The sequence below is a fragment of the Bombina bombina genome, chromosome 1 (assembly GCF_027579735.1).
Source record: "Bombina bombina isolate aBomBom1 chromosome 1, aBomBom1.pri, whole genome shotgun sequence".
NCBI classification, from domain to species: domain Eukaryota; kingdom Metazoa; phylum Chordata; class Amphibia; order Anura; family Bombinatoridae; genus Bombina; species Bombina bombina.
The window spans coordinates 1,029,603,067-1,029,620,628 of NC_069499.1; the positions used below are offsets into that span (position 1 = coordinate 1,029,603,067).

The 17,562-nt window shown below is 38.9% G+C and overlaps 1 protein-coding gene across 1 annotated transcript in view; it reads right to left on the minus strand.

Moving 5' to 3' along the window:
• LOC128662700 (protein-glutamine gamma-glutamyltransferase E-like) overlaps positions 1 to 6,859 on the minus strand; it is a 91,523-nt gene extending 84,664 nt beyond the window's left edge. Inside the window, exon 1 of the mRNA XM_053716592.1 lies at positions 6,404 to 6,859. Within this exon, the coding sequence (XP_053572567.1) occupies positions 6,404 to 6,859 (456 nt within the window). The remainder of the gene's footprint in view (positions 1 to 6,403) is intronic.
• Positions 6,860 to 17,562: the final 10,703 nt, after the last annotated feature.

A 17,562-nucleotide genomic window follows, 5' to 3' on the forward strand; every position in this document is an offset into this window, starting at 1 on the left:
GGGGGGGTATTGTATTTAGGGGCTATTTGTAATTTAGTTTAGGGTAGGGAATTTTATTATTTTGGGGCCTTTTTTATTTTATTAGGGGTCTTAGATTAGGTGTAATTAGATTAAACTTCTTGTAATATTTTTTTATTTTTTGTAATTTAATGGGGTTTTTTTTGTAATATAGTTTAGTTTAGTTTATTTAATTGTATTTTATTTTAGATCATTGTAGTTAATTTATTTAATTAATTTATTGATAGTGTAGTGTTAGGTGTATTTGTAACTTAGGTTAGGATTTATTTTACAGGTAAATTTGTAATTATTTTAACTAGGTAGCTATTAAATAGTTATTAACTATTTAATAGATATTGTACCTAGTTAAAATAAATACAAAGTGGCCTGTAAAATAAAAATAAACCCTAAAATAGCTATAATGTAATTATTAATTATATTGTAGCTATCTTAGGGTTTATTTTATAGGTAAGTATTTAGTTTTAAATAGGAGTAATTTATTTAATGATAGGAATATTTATTTAGATTAATTTAAATAATATTTAAGTTAGGGGGGTGTTAGGGTTAGGGTTAGACTTAGGTTTTGGGGTTAATTCATTTAATATAGTGGCGGCGGTGTAGGGGGGGTAGATTAGGGGTTAATCAATGTACTGTAGGTGGTGGCGGTGTGGGGGGGGGCAGGATAGGGGTTAATAAATGTAATGTAGGTGGCGGAGGGCTCCAGGTGCGGTGGTTTAGGGGTTAAACAATTAATTTATTTGTGGTGGGATCGGCAGGATAGGGGTTAATAACTTTATGTAGGTGGCAGCGGTATAGGAGGCGGCAGGTTAGGGGTTAAAAAATATAATGTAGGTTGCGGCGCGGTCCGGGAGCAGCGGTTTAGGGGTTCATATATTTATTATAGTTGCGGCGGGGTCCGGGAGTGGCGGTTTAGGGGTTAATGCATATAATGTTGGTGGCGGTGGTGTTGGGGCGGCGGTTTAGTGGTTAATAAGTATAAAGTAGTTGGCGGCATTGTAGCGGGGGGCAGATTAGGGGTGTTTGGACTCGGGGTACATGTTAGGGTGTTAGGTGCAGACACTTCCCATAGAAATCAATGGGATATCGGGCAGCAGCGAACATGAGCTTTCGCTGCTGTTAGACTCCCATTGATTCCTATGGCATCCGCCGCCTCCAGGGTGGCGGATTGAAAACCAGGTACGCTTGCCCGGAATAGTGGCGAGCGTACCTGCTAGTTATTTGTTAACTAGCAAATGTAGTCAGATTGTGGCGAACTTGCGTTCGGAACATCTGTAGTGACGTAACCATCGATCTGTGTCGGACTGAGTCCGGCGAATCGTATGTTACGTCACTAAATTCTACTTTTGCTGGGCTGTAGGGCTTGATAACTACAGGGAATCAGCCTTGCCACAAATATGCTGCGTAATTGCAGCGTATTTGCGGTTGACGGCTTGATAACTGGAGGCCATAGACTTACATTTACACTTTGGAGCCCTTTCCAGTCAAATGCCTTAAAAGTTGAAAAATCATTTTTAATCAATTTTAATATTTAACAATGTATTTTTACTGTAAATATTTTACATTCCAATGTTCTTCACTTAGAAGACATTTTTCTTTGAATGTTTTAATATATATTTATTTATATATCTGTATATATATATATATATATATATATATATATATAGATAGATAGATAGATACACACCTATATCTATACCTATATATTCATATAGATATATAGGCATAGATAGATGTGATTGATTAATTAGTTTTGTAATGTTCCCTATCGGCACCCACTTGTCTGGGGTTAACTGCCTAGGTCTCTGGAGTCTGTGCAGCTGGCTGTGAGTGCTATTGAGCACCCATATATATGTATGTCTAACACCGTGTCAGGTTAGCAGGCGAGCGATGTGTTAGTTTTTTTTTTACGCGTTTACAATATCCAAAGTCCTTCAAATTAGAAATGTTGGCATGAAACACAATTACATACCCAAACACTTATCTGTGAGTTTTTTCTGTTTTTGCTTTTTTTGATCCGTTGCAATGCAATCAAATTAAGGATTTTAGTAGGTTGATAAAATGTGAATTTGTGCAACAGTGAAAGTCCAGATGGTATGGCCATTAGAAACATAAAAATGACAAATTCTTTGAACAGTTAACACTTCTGTATAAGTGTGACATGACTACATATGCAAGTTATTTCTGTCATAACACATTTTAATACTCCTATATTTTATCCCATATGCTTGAAGCTTGATTTTGTATAGTGCTGCATGCCTTTCTATGTATTCACATTACATTATCACGTTTCATGAACCATCTTAAAAACCCACTCCAACCACATTGTTCAGCAAAATTCCTGTTGAAACATGGAAGGGAAGGGCTATTGCTGATATTATATATTTTGCAGGCTGCTATGTATTCTGTGATATATACATGGCATGCAATTATGTGTAACCATTTTTAAGTGCATTACATAGTTGACCTATGGGTCATCTGTCCAAGTTTCAGCTGTAGCCCATTCACTACTTATAATTAAAACAAATATCACCAGTATCTTGAGAAATCGTATATCAAAAGGCATCTTTTTGACAATGAGAGCTCAGTTGAACAACTTTAAGTTCATGCAGGTTAAAAGGGCATTGCCTTGAGCTGAAATTACAAAACAATGACGTACCCATTGCTGGCTGTGCTGGTGCTCCTCCAAAAACTACATTCAAACCCTTAATTAAGTACAGTTCTTGTTGATATAGTGGTTGTTTATGAATCAAAACCTTTTATAATAGATGTATTCTCCCTGATACTTTCATTAACAGAGGTATTGCAAGAGCATCATAGTCAAGTGATTTGGTTTATATAATAGCTGAAGCAAAAATGGGCCAGCTCCTAAGCTTACATTTCTGCCTTTTCAAATCAAAATACCAAGAGAACAAAGAAAAATTAATAATAATAGTAAATTAGAAAGTTGCTTAAAAGTGCATGCTGTATCTGAATCATGAAATAAAAAATGTGGGTTTCATATCCCTTTAATTGATTTTCTTTTAATGGCAGCTAAAGAGCTAAATGCAGGGTTGCACGCTCACAGAGTTTGTATTTCCCGCCCCCTCCCTTGAGTAAAATGTTTACTACGATGCTTCAGAGACTCAACAACGCTGCCAGCTAGGGGATGCACTGAATGTGCTGATTGGTAGATCTGCAGTTACCATGGATGAAGACAGAGATGCCAATGAAGACACAGTAATGAACAGGGGCTTTTCTGTGGGGGAAAGAAGCAGAGTGTGGTGAAGCGAAGAGAAGGAGAAGCACCCACACAAAGAAACTGGGAACCTCCCATGGTGACAGGCATTTGTAATTTACCTACTGATTAATGTCTCAAGAAGGGAGAGAAGTTGCCGTGGTCCTGGGCTTAAACAGTTTGGCGCTAATTGCAACTGATTCTCCCATTTTTGCTGTGTGTCTTCTGGTGAGTGCCAGGCTTTCTGTGCGTTTTATTGATAATTTTTGTAAAATTTCCCTATGGGCCTGTCACCCACGCAGCTCAGGGAATAACTGCAGGATTGCTGGGAACTGTAAAGCTGTCTGTCAATGTTCAGGGCTGTGGATTTTACAGTGATTTAGGATGTGTACTTTGTCGGGTCTGTAAATGTGGTCCATTCCGGTGTTTGGTATGTACTTAGGGACATTACAGAGGCATGTGCCAACCTAGGTGGTTAACAGTTGGTTATTACAAGTATGCATTGTGTGAGTATATATATATATATATATATATATATATATACTCTCTGTCTGTCTCTGTCTCTCTATCTGTCTCTCTCTCTCTGTCTCTCTCTCTCTGTCTCTCTCTCTGTGTCTCTCTCCATGTCTCTCTTTCTCTTTCTCTGTCTCTCTCTCTCTCTCTCTCTCTCTCATAGATGTATGAGTGCTGCCAGCATTGCTGCATAGGTTGAAGGGGTGGGGTGTCAGCCTGTCAGTGCTCAGACCATACACTGCACACAGCATCAAATTGGTCTGCATGGCTGTCATCCCAGAAGGAATCCTCTTCTAAAGATGATGCACAAGAAAGCTTGTTTGCTGAAGACAAGCATACTAAGGACATGGATTACTGGAACCATGTCCTGTGGTCCGATGAGACCAAGATAAACTTATTTGGTTCAGATGGTGTCAAGCGTGTGTGGTGGCAACCAGGTGAGGAGTACAAAGACAAGTGTGTTTTGCCTACAGTCAAGCTTGGGGGAGTGTCATGCTCTGGGCCTTCATGAGTGCTGCCGGCACTGGGGAGCTACAGTTCATTGAGGGAACCATGAATGCCAACATGTACTGTGACATACTGAAGCAGAGCAGGATCCCCTCCCTTCGGAGACTGGACCGCAGTGCAGCATTCCAACATGATAATGACCCCAAACACACCTCCAAAATGACCGCTGCCTTGCTAAAGAAGCTGAGGGTAAAGGTGATAGACTAGCCAAGCATGTCTCCAGACCTAAACCCTATTGAGCATCTGTGGGGCATCCTCAAACTGAAGATGGAGGAGCGCAAGGTTTCTAACATCCACCAGCTCCTTGATGTCAACATGGAGGAGTGGAAGAGGACTCCAGTGGCAACCTGTGAAGCTTCGGTTAACTCCATGCCCAAGAGGGTTAAGGCAGTGCTGGAAAATAATGGTGGCCACACAAAATATTGACACTTTGGGCCCAATTTGGACATTTCCACTTACGGGTGTACTCACTTTTGTAGCCAACGGTTTAGACATTAATGGCTGTGTGTTAAGTTGTTTTGAGGGGACAGCAAATTTACACTGTTATACAGACTGTACACTCACTACTTTACATTGTAGCAAAGTGTCATTTCTTCAGTGTTGTCACATGAAAAGATATAATAAAATATTTACAAAAATGTGAGTGGTGTACTCACTTTTGTGAGATATTGTGTGTATATATATATATATATATATATATATATATATATATATATATATATATATATATTGTCCAGATAGAGTACAGCATATCTTACACCAATTCAGCTGCCAAGGTGCACTGCAAACCAAATCCGTATCCTCTCCAAGAACACAGGCACTCACTGGTCTTTTAAAATGTAATCCTTTAATCAATCCATTAAAAAGATTATATTACCATGACGTTTCGGTACATCATTGTACCTTTATCAAATGTGACAAAAATAAATATTAAAAGCTTCACAGATAACTTACCCCAGACCACCACCTAAATACTGTTTGAGTGCATCACATGCCGCCAGTTCTCTGTGTGTGAAATCGGCATCTGACGTCATCAGGGTGCGCTGAACTGTGCGCCCTGTGAGATCGTGGAGCCGGTGTTGCCTTGGCAACATGTAATCAAATCACGTTTTTTGCGGCGACGATGTAATAATCCAATCTGTTTATGTATTTGCCTATTGAGTATAACGCCGTAGAGATCTCCATACTTATTACATACGGGTACAAATTACCCCAAACTTCTGCAATAGTGGACAAAAAGATCTGTGTATCAGCGCAACACTCAAGACAAATGACAATTTAAAAACAAAGTGCATATATAAGTGCATCTACACAACATTACATCTATATCACAATATGTAAAAGACCTGTAGAACTTTTGAGGTCATAAAGACAATAAACAGAGTCAAATTACATATAAAGTGATATACCAGCTTACAATCATGCCTACTAGCAGTATGATAGAAACTTAGGAACAATATGTGAGGGCCATTCTGTATCTTGTTGAGAGTCCCTTTTACAACTGCAGGAAGGATATGTATACTCTGAACTTATTACAAAGACAGATGTAGTCTAGTAGAAGGGGCTAAAGTCCAGAGAGGTATTAAGGCCATATGGAGAGATGGTGTTCAGCCTGTAGATCCACTTGGTTTCGCATTGTAGCAAAAGATCCCCCCTGTCACCTCCTCTCGGGAGGGGGGGTACATGGTCTATAAGCATTGTGCGTAGACTGGAGACCGCATGTTTATGTTGGATACAATGCCTAGCTACTGGTTGTTCCAATTCGCCAGTGCGAAGGGCCTCCCGTATTGCACATCGGTGGTTTGCCATGCGTTCGCGGAAGGTTGTCACAGTTTTGCCGATATAGACACTGGAGCATGGGCAAATGATCATATATACCACATATATGCTGGTGCATGTAAGGCGATGCCTAATGTCGAATCTTTGATTGCTATGAGGGTGCTGAAAAGAATTGCCCATAAGCATACCATTGCAGGTGACACATCCTGAACAGGGAAAACAGCCCATCTTCATAGGCTTAAGCCAGGTATCCTTTTTATAATTTCTTACCGGATCTGATTTAACCAGTATATCCCTTAGGTTATTTGCTCTTCGGTATGCTATTCTGGGGGCAGCAACCCTCCCAAATGGTAGTGTGGGATCACTGCCTACCACTGGCCAATGTCTCCGGACCGCCTCAGTAAGGTGTCTAGAATCTGGTGTATATGTGGTAACCATGTTGATCTGTTCAGGATCTGACTTTGTTGTCCGTTGCCTCATTCCCAACTTAGTAGGATCCATGAGGTCATCCCGTGCCTTCTTAACCATCTCTTTAGTATAGCCTCTCTCCACTAATTTCGCATCCATTTCTTCCAGTTGTTGTTGTAGCATAGGTAACTCACTATTGTTCCTAATGACACGAGTGAGTTGGGAGGTGAGAATCCCCTTCTTTTGATGCAGAGGATGAAAACTCCTCGCATCCAATAAGGAATTGCAGTCAGTTGGTTTAGTGTAAAGAGAGGTACCAAACCGAGTTGTACCCTCTTCATCAACTTTGAAAATATTGAGATCCAAAAAATGAACAGATACTGTGCGGTATTCCAACTTGAATCTAATCGGACTAGCCATGGTGTTCAAATGTGACACCCACTCAAGTAATGCTGTCTATTACATATTGTGATATAGATGTAATGTTGTGTAGATGCACTTATATATGCACTTTGTTTTTAAATTGTCATTTGTCTTGAGTGTTGCGCTGATACACAGATCTTTTTGTCCACTATTGCAGAAGTTTGGGGTAATTTGTAACCGTATGTAATAAGTATGGAGATCTCTATTATCATGTATATGCGGCGTTATACTCAATAGGCAAATACATAAACAGATTGGGTTATTACATCGTCGCCGCAAAAACCGTGATTTGATTACATGTTGCCAAGGCAACACCGGCTCCACGATATCACAGGGCGCACAGTTCAGTGCACCCTGATGACGTCAGACGCCGATTTCACACACGGAGAACTGGCGGCATGTGATACACTCAAACAGTATTTAGGTGGTGGTCTGGGTTAAGTTATCTGTGAAGCTTTTAATATTTATTTTTGTCACATTTGATAAAGGTACAATGATGGTAATATAATTGTTTTAATGGATTGATTAAAGGATTTCATTTTAAAAGACCAGTGAGTGCCTGTGCTCTTGGAGAGGATATATATATATATATATATATATATATATATATATATACAGTTTGGTTTAGCACACCTTACAAAAAGTTTATATACATCTTTGAGAGTGCTGCAAATGTGACCAAATAGTTACACAAAACAAGGGGTATGGTCGCACATCCATATTTTGCTTAGCCAGTCACCAACTTACAAGATGTCCCATCTAACACTCACTTATAGTAGCAGAATATGGCCATATTGTGTAACTAAGATCCCAATTTAATATAAAAGCATAGATGTTTTTGCATTCAATTTTTTGCAGTATTTAAAAATGTATTATTGATTTGCAAATGGATGTGCGATAATACCCCCTGTTTTGAGTAACTATTTGGCCACTTTTGGCGAGGTCGGTAGCGATGTTGGTGATCCTCTTCAGAGCATCGACAGGGAGCTTCTTTTCATGCGATCTCCAGTGACACACTGAACATTGAATGCAAAGTACCCCTTTTATATAGGGGTACCCTTGCATTCCTATTGGCTGATTTGATTCTTCAAATTTAAATCAGCCAATAGGATGAAAGCAGCTTTCATCCTATTGGCTGATTTGAATTTGATCAGCCAGTAGGAATGCAAGGGTACCCATATATAAAAGGGGTACCTTACATTCAATCTTCAGTGTGCGGCTGCAGATCGCATTAAGAGGATCAATGCTCTGAAGAGGATCACCAACGTTGCCGTCAACCTCGCCAAAGACTTTGCAGCCAACATCGGGATGAAGATAGAAGATGGACCGCGACCTGGATGAAGATTGAAGAAGATGGTTCCACAATGGATGAAGATGGAGCACCGCAGGGATAAAGATGGAACGCCGCCCTTCATGATTGGTGAGTACCAATTTTGGGGTTAGTGTTAGTTTTTTTATTTTATTTTTGGTGTATTTTTTTTTTTAAAAGATTAGGGCTTTTTTAATTTTAATGGGCAACAAAAGAGGTGAATGCCCTTTTAAGGGCAATGCCCATCCAAATGCCCTTTTCGGGGCAATGGGTAGATTAGTTTTTTTTTAGTTAGGATTTCTTTATTTTGGGGGTTTGGGTTGTAATCTTAGGGGGTAATTGTTTTATTTTTTTATTCAAAAGAGATGTTAGCTTTAGGGCAATAACCTACAAAAGGCCCTTTTAAAGAGACAGTCTAGTTAAAATGAAACTTTCATGATTCAGATAGGGCATGCAATTTTAAACAACTTTCCAATTTACTTCTATTATCTAATTTGCTCAATTCTTTAGATATGCTTTGTTGAAGAAATAGCAATGCACATGTGTGAGCCAATCACACAAGGCCTCTAGGTGCAACAACCAATCAGCAGCTACTGAGCATATCTAGATATGCTTTTCAGCAAGTGATATCAAGAGAATGAAGCAAATTAGATAATAGAAGTAAATTAGAAAGTTGTTTAAAATGACATGCTCTTTCTAAATCACAAAAGAAAATAATTGGCTTTCATGTCCCTTTAAGGGCTATTGGTAGTTTATTTTTAAATTAGGTTTTTTTTATTTTGGGGTGGGTATTTTTTAATTTTTTAGGGGTATTAGCATAGGAATATTTTTTTTATTTTGATTAATTTTGTTTGTTATTTTATGTAATGGTAGGATTTTTCATTTTCTGTAATGGTAGGTGGTTTTTTTTTGGTAATGGTAGGGATTTGTAATTTTTGTAATGTATTTTTATTTTTGTAATGTAGGATTTTTACTTATTGTAAAAAAAAAATTAAGTTATGTAAGGTTTTTTTTAGTTTAAGCTTAGGTTTTAATTTTCTTTTACAGGTTTTTTTTTTTTAAGGACGTATATATTTTTAATTTATGTGTATTTTAAGTGGGGTTAAGTTAGGGGGTGTTAGGTTAGGGGGTTTAGTTATTAGTTTAATACTTTTCAATGTTTGGCAATGGTGGTTTAGGGGTAATAGATGTGTTTAGTGTTTGATGTAGGGGGATGGCAGTTTAGGGGTTAATAGTTTTAATTAGTGTTTGCGATGTGGGGGATGGCAGTTTAGGGGTTAAATTGTAGTTTATGGGTGTAAGTGTACTTTGTAAGGTATTTTAGATGTGTTTTGTGAAACTTTTTTGTTTCGCAAAACACATAACTACAGCTATCTGAGTGCGAATGGATTGTTGTGGAACAGATCATATCGCGCGACTTGTAATCTAGGTCTTTGTAAGGTGTGCTAAACCAAACTTTGTATTTGTTTTTATAAATAAAAGGGAGACTGACCATCTTCTATTGGTAAAAGCACCCCACCCAAACTAACGTGTTCTCATGACAATGTAATGGAGTTGTGTATATAAAGCCAGGGAGTCTCATTCTATTATGAAGTGAAAAAGCAAGAATGATTCAGCCCATAAAGGCCAAAGTTCAAATTTTAATCTCATCAATTCAGCAAAATCAAAATACAAGATTCCCAAACATTTCGGTACCAAACTGGCACCTTTTTCAATGGGTAGTAAACCTGTGTCCCAATGTTCTCTACTGAACCCACACACCTGTTATCCTAATATACCCTTCAGTGCTAAGAACTTCCGGTGCTAACGAGTTGCAGCTTGCATCGCACGTCACTGACGATCAGTCATTCAGAACCAGAGCGCATGGCTAATTACCATAGCCGCGCCTCCAGTGACGAAATAATACATACGTCACTGTTGACATTTTCAATTGCGAACAGAGCAAGCGTCAACCTGACAGCATCCCGGAGTTTTACTATTAACTAGATTAAAAAGGAAGTATACAGCACAAATATGACTACATTCTTTAAACGATCTAGCATAGAGTGCCTTTTTATTAATAAAAACTTAAAAACTCGAGAATTCTAATGAAAACCCTAACCTTATACTGAGTCTATTCCCTTCATGTCAGTTTGCAGCATGGTAGAAACGTGTTGACGGAAAGCAACACACCCATTGGTCAGAATTGTCCACAATCTTGTAAATGGGTACTGTGATTTGTATATCAGATGTTATCAGGCTACATATTTCTCCTGATGCCGGAGCTGACCTAGATAGATCAATCATAGTGAGATCCAGTTACAGAAGCACATTATAGTCCAGCTGTATATTCAACCCTCTGGGGGTTACAGTATCCAATCGATAGATCCATGATGTTTCTAGTTGTAGAAGTTTTTTTCTGTCTATCACCACCTCTATTAGGAGCAGGCACATGATCAATTAATATAGTCCTCAGACTAGCAGCAGTATGCCCAGTTTGAAGAAAATGCCTGGCCATTGGATGGTCCGATATCTGCTTATCGATTGCGGCACTTATGGCATGGCGGTGGTTCGCCATCCTCTCTCTAAAAGTGGTTGAGGTCTTTCCAATGTAGACAAGAGAACATGGACACATCAAAATGTAAACCACAAAAGTGCTGGTGCATGATAATTTGTGAAAAATTGTATATTTCTTCCAGTCCAGGGATGATGGAATTGGGCTCCCGTAAGCATGCTGTTGCAAGTAGTACAGTCTCCACATCTATAGCATCCTAACTTCTTTTTTCCATCCATCCAGGTGCCTTTTTGATAGCATTTCACTGGATCGTTATGTACAAGGATGTCCTTCAAGTTAGATGATTTTCTATAGACGATACGAGGAGCTTCCATTCGTTTGAAAGGAAGTAATTTATCAGATTTTACAATGTCCCAGTTTATCTTCACAGATTCCTCCAGTACTTTGTGCAGAGTAAACGTTGTGATGAGATTGATATTATTATTCATATTATCTGTTGAAGCTGGTTTTGGTTGTAACAGTGTCATCTGATCATATTCCAATGTAGACAAGAGAACATGGACACATCAAAATGTAAACCACAAAAGTGCTGGTGCATGATAATCTGTGAAAAAATTTATATTTCTTCCCAGTCCAGGGATGATGGGATTGGGCTCCCGTAATGCTGTTGCAAGTAGTACAGTCTCCACTCTCCACATCTATAGCATCCTAATTTCTTTTTCCCGTCCATCCAGGTGGCTTTCTGATAGCATTTCACTGGATCGTTATGTGCAAAGATGTCCTTCAAGTTAGATGCTTTTCTATAGACGATACGAGGAGCTTCCATTTGTGTGAAAGGGAGTAATTTATCAGATTTTACAATGTCCCAGTTTTTCTTCACAGATTCCTCCAGGACTTTGTGCAAAGGAGTAAACGTTGTGATGAGATTGATATTATTATTCATATTATCTGTTGAAGCTGGTTTTGGTTGTACCAGTATCATCTGATCATATTGTGACATTTCAATGTGTGTTCTTTCAATGTCCATGGTTCTATAGCCTCACTGTTTTAGTTTAAACTTAATTTCTTCTTCTTGTTTATTTCTGGTGTCAATGAATGTGTTGTTACGTGCTACTCGCATGAGTTGAGAGGAGATCACACTCCTTTTTTGATGTTCAGGATGAAAGCTAGTGGAAAGTAATGACAAATTTTTGTCCATTGACTTAGAATATAGTGATGTGGTGAATTTGTAACCATCGCCATCCAAATATTTATTAATATTCAAATCCCAAAACGTTATAGTCTCCATACTATATGTATGCTTAAACCGTATTGTAGATTCAAGTTTATTTAAGGTGTCAATCTAATTGACTAAAGAATCCACTGAGCCCTTCCATATCAAAAACACATCATCTATATATCTGACATAAAACTTTATGTTGGTGACAAATGAAGTGTTCATGACATAATTCTTGTACTAAAGCATATACAGATTGGCATATGCGGGAGCCATACTAGAACACATAGCAGTCCCTGCTACCTGTAGGAAAAATTCCTTTTCAAATTTGAAAAAGTTCTGCTCAAGACAAAATGTTAATAGTTCAAGCAGGAACTCTATGGGGAGTCCCGCATATGCCAATGATGAACTTACCATGGACCTGACAGCCTGCACACCACCACCATGAGGGATGACAGTGTACAGACTGTCAACATCCATGGTTACTAGTAAATTATCAGCTTTTAACCAATGTATATTGATCAGTTTCCTAATCAAAGAAGGGGAGTCAAGTAGAAAGGAAAATGATTCTTTTACCACAGGTTGAAGCTGGTAAACTATAAATTCAGCAACTTTAGAACATAATGAATCTCAGGCAGACACGATAGGTCTGTCAGGGTGGTTTATTAAAGTTTTGTGAACCTTGGGCAGTAAATAAAGTACAGGAATCACTGGAAAAGGTACACTCTTAAAGTCATATTTGTTCTCATTAATCATCCCAGGTTCAAAGCCACATTTAAGAATGTGATCTAGTTCCTTTCTAAAGGAAGTAGTTGGATTGCCCCTCAGTTTACAATAGGTGGTATTATCAGATCATTGTCTATATGCTTCGTCATGATAATCAGTATAATTATGAATTACAATCGATTCTCCCTAGTCCGCAGCATGTATAATAATAGAATGGTCATTTTTTAAGCTTTGTAAAGCATTCTTCTCTTCTTTTGTGAGGTTCAAATAGTATCTATCAGGTCTAGCTTGTTCAAAAGAGTTAGTAACTATTTGGGTAAAACTCTGAATGGAGGGGTTGTGATTAGTTGGATCAAAGTTACTACATGGTTTGAATTTGCTGGATATAGTCTGTTCCCTGTCCTTAAAAAATTTTTTTATCTTAAGCTGCCTTTGCAGTTTATATAAATCCGCATTCATGTGGAACTTATTGACTTTCGGAGTTGGGACAAAGGACAGACCTTTATTCAGCAATCTTTTTTCATCCTCACTGAGGGGCCAATCACTAATGGCTAAATTTGGAGTTTTGTCGGTAACGACCCGAAAAACTAACGCCGGCTTTTTTCTGGCCGCACCATAAAAATAACTCTGGTATTGAGAGTCCACATAAAGGCTGCGTTAGGCTCCAAAAAAGGAGCGTAGAGCATTTTTAACGCAGCTTCAACTCTCGATACCAGAGTTGCTTACGCAAGCGGCCAGCCTCAAAAACGTGCTCGTGCACGATTCTCCCATAGGAAACAATGGGGCTGTTTGAGCTGAAAAAAAACCTAACACCTGCAAAAAAGCCGCGTTCAGCTCCTAACGCAGCCCCATTGTTTGCTATGCGGAAACACTTCCTACGTCTGCACCTAACACCCTAACATGTACCCCGAGTCTAAACACCCCTAACCTTACACTTATTAACCCCTAATCTGCCGCCCCCGCTATCGCTGACCCCTGCATATTATTATGCCCCTGAAGATCTTCCTACCTTATCTTCACCATACCAGGTTCACCGATCCGTCCTGAAGAGGTCCATGATCCGGCTGAAGTCTTCATCCAAGCAGGAGCTGAAGAGGTCCATGATCCGGATGAAGTCTTCATCCAAGCGGGAGCTGAAGAGGTCCATGATCCGGATGAAGTCTTCTATCAACGGCATCTTCAATCTTTTTTCTTCCGGATCCATCTTGCAGACCTCCGACGTGGAACATCCTCTTCTCCCGATGCCTACTAGCCGAATGACGGTTCCTTTAAGGGACGTCATCCAAGATGGCGTCCCTCGAATTCCGATTGGCTGATAGGATTCTATCAGCCAATCGGAATTAAGGTAGGAATATTCTGATTGGCTGATGGAATCAGCCAATCAGAATCAAGTTCAATCCGATTGGCTGATCCAATCAGCCAATCAGATTGAGCTTGCATTCTATTGGCTGATCGGAACAGCCAATAGAATGCGAGCTCAATCTGATTGGCACATTGGATCAGCCAATCGGATTGAACTTGATTCTGATTGGCTGATTCCATCAGCCAATCAGAATATTCCTACCTTAATTCCGATTGGCTGATAGAATCCTATCAGCCAATCGGAATTCGAGGGACGCCATCTTGGATGACGTCCCTTAAAGGAACCGTCATTCGGCTAGTAGGCGTTGGGAGAAGAGGATGTTCCGCGTTGGAGGTCTGCAAGATGGATCCGGAAGAAAGAAGATTGAAGATGCCATTGATAGAAGACTTCATCCGGATCATGGACCTCTTCAGCTCCCGCTTGGATGAAGACTTCATCCGGATCATGGACCTCTTCAGCTCCCGCTTGGATGAAGACTTCAGCCGGATCATGGACCTCTTCAGCCCCCCGCTTGGGCTTGGATCAGGACATCGGAGGAGCTCTTCAGGATGGATCGGTGAACCTGGTATGGTGAAGATAAGGTAGGAAGATCTTCAGGGGCTTAGTGTTAGGTTTATTTAAGGGGGGTTTGGGTTAGATTAGGGGTATGTGGGTGGTGGGTTGTAATGTTGGGGGGGGTATTGTATGTTTATTTTTTTACAGGCAAAAGAGCTGAATTCTTTGGGGCATGCCCCTGCAAAGGGCCCTGTTCAGGGCTGGTAAGGAAAAAGAGCTTTGAACTGTAGTAATTTAGAATAGGGTAGGGCATTTTTTATTTTGGGGGTCTTTGTTATTTTATTAGGGGGCTTAGAGTAGGTGTAATTAGTTTAAAATTGTTGTAATATTTTTCTTATGTTTGTAAATATTTTTTTATTTTTTATATAACTTATTTCTTTTTAATTTTTTGTACTTTAGTTAGTTTATTTCATTGTAGTTATTTGTAGGAATTGTATTTAATTATTTTATTGATAGTGTAGTGTTAGGTTAATTGTAGGTAATTGTAGGTAGTTTATTTAATTAATTTATTGATAGTGTAGTGTTAGCTTTAATTGTAACTTAGGTTAGGATTTATTTTACAGGTAATTTTGTAATTATTTTAACTATTTTAGCTATTAAATAGTTCTTAACTATTTAATAGCTATTGTACCTGGTTAAAATAATTACAAAGTTGCCTGTAAAATAAATAGTAATCCTAAAATAACTATAATATAATTATAATTTATATTGTAGCTATTTTAGGATTTATTTTACAGGTAAGTATTTAGCTTTAAATAGGAATAATTTATTTAATAAGAGATAATTAATTTTGTTAGATGTAAATTATATTTAACTTAGGGGGGTGTTAGTGTTAGGGTTAGACTTAGCTTTAGGGGTTAATACATTTATTAGAATAGTGGTGAGCTCCAGTCGGCAGATTAGGGGTTAATAATTGAAGTTAGGTGTCGGCAATGTTAGGGAGGGCAGATTAGGGGTTAATACTATTTATTATAGGGTTAGTGAGGCGGATTAGGGGTTAATAACTTTATTATAGTAGCGCTCAGGTCCGGTCGGCAGATTAGGGGTTAATAAGTGTAGGCAGGTGGAGGCGACGTTGTGGGGGGCAGATTAGGGGTTAATAAATATAATATAGGGGTCGGCGATGTTAGGGCAGCAGATAAGGGTTACAAAGGGATAATGTAATTAGCGGCGGTTTACGGAGCGGCAGATTAGGGGTTAATAATAATATGCAGGGGTCAGCGATAGCGGGGGCGGCAGATTAGGGGTTAATAAGTGTAAGGTTAGGGGTGTTTAGACTCGGGGTACATGTTAGGGTGTTAGGTGCAGACGTAGGAAGTGTTTCCGCATAGCAAACAATGGGGCTGCGTTAGGAGCTGAACGCGGCTTTTTTGCAGGTGTTAGGTTTTTTTTCAGCTCAAACAGCCCCATTGTTTCCTATGGGAGAATCGTGCACGAGCACGTTTTTGAGGCTGGCCGCTTGCGTAAGCAACTCTGGTATCGAGAGTTGAAGCTGCGTTAAAAATGCTCTACGCTCCTTTTTTGGAGCCTAACGCAGCCTTTATGTGGACTCTCAATACCAGAGTTATTTTTATGGTGCGGCCAGAAAAAAGCCGGCGTTAGTTTTTCGGGTCGTTACCGACAAAACTCCAAATTTAGCCATTAGTGATTGGCCCCTCAGTGAGGATGAAAAAAGATTGCTGAATAAAGGTCTGTCCTTTGTCCCAACTCCGAAAGTCAATAAGTTCCACATGAATGCGGATTTATATAAACTGCAAAGGCAGCTTAAGATAAAAAAAATTTTTTAAGGACAGGGAACAGACTATATCCAGCAAATTCAAACCATGTAGTAACTTTGATCCAACTAATCACAACCCCTCCATTCAGAGTTTTACCCAAATAGTTACTAACTCTTTTGAACAAGCTAGACCTGATAGATACTATTTGAACCTCACAAAAGAAGAGAAGAATGCTTTACAAAGCTTAAAAAATGACCATTCTATTATTATACATGCTGCGGACTAGGGAGAATCGATTGTAATTCATAATTATACTGATTATCATGACGAAGCATATAGACAATGATCTGATAATACCACCTATTGTAAACTGAGGGGCAATCCAACTACTTCCTTTAGAAAGGAACTAGATCACATTCTTAAATGTGGCTTTGAACCTGGGATGATTAATGAGAACAAATATGACTTTAAGAGTGTACCTTTTCCAGTGATTCCTGTACTTTATTTACTGCCCAAGGTTCACAAAACTTTAATAAACCACCCTGACAGACCTATCGTGTCTGCCTGAGATTCATTATGTTCTAAAGTTGCTGAATTTATAGTTTACCAGCTTCAACCTGTGGTAAAAGAATCATTTTCCTTTCTACTTGACTCCCCTTCTTTGATTAGGAAACTGATCAATATACATTGGTTAAAAGCTGATAATTTACTAGTAACCATGGATGTTGACAGTCTGTACACTGTCATCCCTCATGGTGGTGGTGTGCAGGCTGTCAGGTCCATGGTAAGTTCATCATTGGCATATGCGGGACTCCCCATAGAGTTCCTGCTTGAACTATTAACATTTTGTCTTGAGCAGAACTTTTTCAAATTTGAAAAGGAATTTTTCCTACAGGTAGCAGGGACTGCTATGTGTTCTAGTATGGCTCCCGCATATGCCAATCTGTATATGCTTTAGTACAAGAATTATGTCATGAACACTTCATTTGTCACCAACATAAAGTTTTATGTCAGATATATAGATGATGTGTTTTTGATATGGAAGGGCTCAGTGGATTCTTTAGTCAATTAGATTGACACCTTAAATAAACTTGAATCTACAATACGGTTTAAGCATACATATAGTATGGAGACTATAACGTTTTGGGATTTGAATATTAATAAATATTTGGATGGCGATGGTTACAAATTCACCACATCACTATATTCTAAGTCAATGGACAAAAATTTGTCATTACTTTCCACTAGCTTTCATCCTGAACATCAAAAAAGGAGTGTGATCTCCTCTCAACTCATGCGAGTAGCACGTAACAACACAT